The 4,685-nt window shown below is 38.6% G+C and overlaps 1 protein-coding gene across 1 annotated transcript; it reads left to right on the top strand.

Moving 5' to 3' along the window:
* Positions 1 to 2,444: 2,444 nt before the first annotated feature.
* serf2b (small EDRK-rich factor 2b) lies at positions 2,445 to 3,927 on the top strand. Its single transcript, XM_014010425.1, has 3 exons — positions 2,445 to 2,584; positions 3,198 to 3,306; positions 3,508 to 3,927. Exons 1-3 carry the CDS (start codon positions 2,578 to 2,580, stop codon positions 3,578 to 3,580), a joined length of 189 nt encoding a protein of 62 aa, XP_013865879.1. The 5' UTR covers positions 2,445 to 2,577; the 3' UTR covers positions 3,581 to 3,927.
* The last annotated feature ends 758 nt before the right edge of the window (positions 3,928 to 4,685 follow it).

Below are 4,685 nucleotides of genomic sequence, written 5' to 3'. Positions count from 1 at the left end.
TTCCCTGTTTAAAGTCTCAGTTTCTGTTTGTACCAGATCATGGCGAGCTGCAGCTCTGGCAGATGTTGGCAGATCACCACCAAAATTTATTGAGTTGTTGTTTGTGACGACTCAAACATGTCCTGAAAATTTTTTGAAAATATGTTTGTAATGTTTTTGGTAATCTTATGCACAGACGGACGAACAAACAATCATAAACAACACTGCGGAAAACTTCACCTTCTTTTTCTGGGCTAGAAGGAGATTTTAAAGACTCTCATGTTGTTTAACTTGTCTAAAGTTTGCAGCAGTGTCAACACATGATGCATCCATTTGAACCCAGAGTGGAATATTTAGTAAAGGTCACTTACATCAGTCCTGTGGTTTCTTTGAATCTCTTTGAACAAAGGTTATTCAGTCTGAGTCACAGATCATCATCTGAGGAATCATAATCCTGAAGACACAGTATTTTTGTCCAAGATGCCTAATAGATGATACATACTGACTTAAAGCTTGTGCCATTTTGTTAAAACTGAAATTAAACTACATTTCATTAAAAATGTTTGTCAGGGTACAGAGAAAGTCAACACAGAAGGAAGCTTTCCTCTTTACTGAAGATGTGGGAAATGGTGTGTTGCCTGATGAATGACCATCTGTCACATGAACATTTCTGGTTGACTGATCATATTGTCCATCTATAATTATGAAGTTTTATGGAAAAAGAGGGGAAAGTTAGTTTGACAGCCATTACAAACATGCAGTGCTGCACACTACAGCAGGCTTACAGCATATAATTAAATCCTAAGGAGACCATATTCCCTTCTTAAATACACCATTGGCTCTGTTATTGCAGCAACAGTTTGATTACTCATTGTATTCACGCAGCAATTACGTCCTTAAAATACAGTATCCACCTTTCTGCAAGAAACCGAACCCTGTATTCAGTCTCCTTCTGAAGTGCTCATGTGAAAACAGTAAAGATTTCTATTTTAGTTGTGCTGCGCAAACTGGAAAGTGTACTTTCTAAACTTTTTTTGTTTCTGTCCTCTGTTCACAAAAACTTGTATTTTTGGAACATAGGGACATGCACGGTGAGTTGTGTCTGTTTATAGTTTCGATGTCTGAGTAGATTTTTAGTTTCAAATAGACACAACTACATTGTCTGATTTGTTTAGCAAATAAAGAGTCAACATTACAGAGAACAGCGAGACCAGTGGACTTCCTGTTAGGAGAAAATGAATTTTTGTGTTTTATTTTCAATTAATTATAGAGAAGTCCAGAAGGAGAATGTGTTCATTGTTGCTCCCAATATTTTAAAGCAGAGTGTGCCACCTGCTGGTTCTTCCCAAACCAATATTTTTTTAGGAGTCATGGAACCATATACTGTATTTATTTACCCATGGTAAATATATGGTTTTAACTCTCCTGCTGCCCCTGGGTCAAAATGACCCACAAGGTCTCAGTGTTAGGACTAAGTTCTCCTGGCAGGTCATTTTGACCCAATGGCAGCAGGAGAGTGGGGGGAAAGTAAACGTTGCAATCACAGCCTTGTTATTGCACATGGTTTGACTTTAGTTGTACCTCTTGTGTGATTAATAAAGCCTAAACATCACCTTGCAGGCATGCAGCCAGGGGCAGGATTCAACAAAATGCAACAACAAAAAACACACAACTATCATCAAATCCAAAAGGTATTCAATAGGTAAAGCTTAAAAAAACATTATTTAGTAGTGTCTACCCCTAATTTCTTTATATATTTTTCTTACGAGACATTTTTTTCTGTAATCTTTTAAAATTGGTTTTTAAAACCTTTTTCATACTTATTTAAAGTATTAGAGCATCAAAGACCAGTTCGAATGAAAAGTAAATATTTTTTTTAAATAGAGGTTGACTCAAGACTCTCTAGAACATGGGTGCCCAAACATTTTCCTTGAGAGGGACAAAATTAAAATCAATCTGAGGGCCGCGGGCCGAATGCAATAATATAAGAAATGCTTAATACTTAAGTAAAGTTGTTTTATTTTTTACGATTAAGCTAGCAGCCAGTGCGGTTGCCCACATTATTTAGTTGTTTTTTTTTTTCAGCCCATGGACATGGAGAAAATTCAACGTATGATCAGGCAGCAATGACTCATGGGACTTTTCATAATTTAAATTTTGAGTATATGTGGTCTTATAAGGTGTGCAGATCTATATATGAGCTTAAATCTAATCTAAATATCTCTTGTAGTTACTTGTATTTAATATTTAATCTTAACATAATTACAATCTAATAACCAGGACAACTACTGGTGGGCAAAATCAAATGCCTTGACGGGCCAATCTTGGCCCGCGGGCCCCACTTTGGGCACCTCTGCTCTAGAAGCAGGTGAATTCCACTGGAAAAGAAAGGTGCGCGTCTTGTCTCCTGGCGCATGCGCAGTGCGGGTGTTCAGACGGAATATTCTGGTTCGCGTGCGTCCGTCTGAGTTGTTGGCAGCAGCCGCAGGGAGGCGCCCCAGCAGAGACAGCAGCTGCCGGAGAGAGACGAGAAAAGAGCCAGCGGCCCTTTGGCTGAGCTTATCTGGATTTTGGGCGAAAGAAGCTTCCGTTTCTAAAATGACCAGTGAGTATTAACAAGTATTCGCGCGTTCAGCGCTTCCGCTTCGTATTTTAACAACGTGGTGGGGCGACTTCTGCGTTCCAGTAAATAGACGGTGCCCTTCTCGACTATCGTGACGTTATGTCACATTTTTAACAGCAGCGCTTTCTTCGAATTATTCAACTTTTTTTTTCTTCGTAAAGTTGACAGCCTTTAAACCAAATGTGTGTCTGTGTCAGCTAGACCCGCGTTACATAAGACAGGTCTTTGGTCTGTCTGTGGGGTCAAAGGATTGTTTGTGTTGTTGTCCGGTTATTAGCCCTGGCCTTGTGCTAAAACAATTCAAGTCTGAGTTGGGTATCAGAATTATAAATGGATAACCAATTGATAGAAGTAGGGAGAAACTATTTAACACTAATTATTATTAAAAATGTAGCTCTATTGCTTTGTCTTCCGCAACCCAGCTGGGTGCGACTAACGCCTGGAATATGTGCAGCTCCACAGCGCCCCTCTGCCACGTCCGCTGCTTTCCCCTTCCTATTTTTACTGGTGTTTTGCAGGAAACTGTGCACCCGTCTGAAGGGCGTCTTGCTGTTTATTTACACTTGCTCATTTGTTTTGTGTATTTATTGTGCAGGAGGAAACCAACGTGAGCTTGCACGCCAGAAGAATGCCAAAAAGCAAACTGAGACCCATAAAGGGAAGCGTAACGAAGACGGTCTCTCTGCTGCAGCACGGAAACAGAGGTATGTTGAGAGTTTTATAGTTTATATTTTCGAAAAGGACCCTGTGATCTTATTTTACCTCTACAGTAAGACTTGTGCAGGATTTCAGTTCATTTCTGAGAGCAGGTTTTGATTTTACATGTACAAGGTGATAATTTATTTGAACGTGTTGCTTAGGTTTCTCTTTGTTTTCTAACATCATGTCTCCCTCCCTCCTCCAAGGGATGCTGAAATAATGCAACAGAAGCAGAAAAAGGCAGACGATGGAGGGAAAAGCAGCACAAAGTCCAAGTAAACGAAGATGAATTTAACTTTGGCGTTCAGAGAAAGTCCCGCGTTTCTTCCTGATAAGAATGGATCCGCCAAGTTTTTGTCTAGACTCAAGAACCCCCCGGGATCCGACATTGTTCCCTGTGGCAAATGGCATTTAATCCTTATTTTTGTTTTTGGATCTGTTGTTTTACATGGTGAAACTGTCTGAGTTTGGGCTTCACCCACGTTGGTGCTGCATGCAGAGAAGCACCAGTGGTCTGAGCGGGAGCAAGTTGGAATAAATCTGGATGCAAAACATGTAACATTTGTGTATTTTTGTACAAAAAGTGTCCCTTGCTGATTTCAAATAAACTGTATCTTTTTAGTTGATTCTGTTGGGTGATTCTGAATGCTTGTTGTTGGAGTTTATGCAGCTTTTTGCCACATTAATAATTAAAAAAAAGTGTTTGAATATTTTCTCTCGGTACATGTTCAGTATCACACACGTCTTCCTGTTGGCAAAGTTTAGGTTGTAAACAAAATCTATAAATAGTGGATATTAATACTCAGTATTCTGCGTTTGCCATGTTTAGAATCCAGCAGGGAATTTGTTGACTTTTTACTCTTGGGTCACTCCACATTTAGTGATGTTGTGGTGTTAAAAAACTGATCTTGATGGGATTTAACTGGTTTTTAATGGGGTTTATTAATATTTAATCAGAAGCACTTCATAATCCTGAGAAAATCACAAGCTTGAAGAACCTGTAACAGCAGTAGGGCGGTGTTGAATCTGCCTTTTTGTGTTTGTGGCAGGAAACCAAGAGTACAGTTTAAAACAAATTAATATACTGGTGCATTTTTAAAAAATTAGAATATTAAATATATTTTTTGTGTCAGAGTTAAACTCCTACGTATACTTGGCCCAAAAGTAAGTAAATATGTTGGGTAGATTATTTATTTTAATGATTCTTGTATCGTTAGAAAGCCTGTTAAAGTCCTTTAAATCAGTGTTTCCCAAAGTTGGGGTCCTGAAAAGATTTATTACATTTTTGCCTTAGTTGTTACAAAGGAGTGAAGTTAGTGTATTTAAAATGGATAAATGTAGTATAAAAATATTGTTACTATGCCCATGTTTAGTTGATCTGATA

The sequence above is a fragment of the Austrofundulus limnaeus genome, unplaced genomic scaffold (assembly GCF_001266775.1).
Source record: "Austrofundulus limnaeus strain Quisiro unplaced genomic scaffold, Austrofundulus_limnaeus-1.0 Scaffold69, whole genome shotgun sequence".
Classification (NCBI taxonomy): domain Eukaryota; kingdom Metazoa; phylum Chordata; class Actinopteri; order Cyprinodontiformes; family Rivulidae; genus Austrofundulus; species Austrofundulus limnaeus.
Note: the sequence above shows the minus strand (reverse complement) of the source record. Positions and strands in the feature narration are given on the sequence as shown.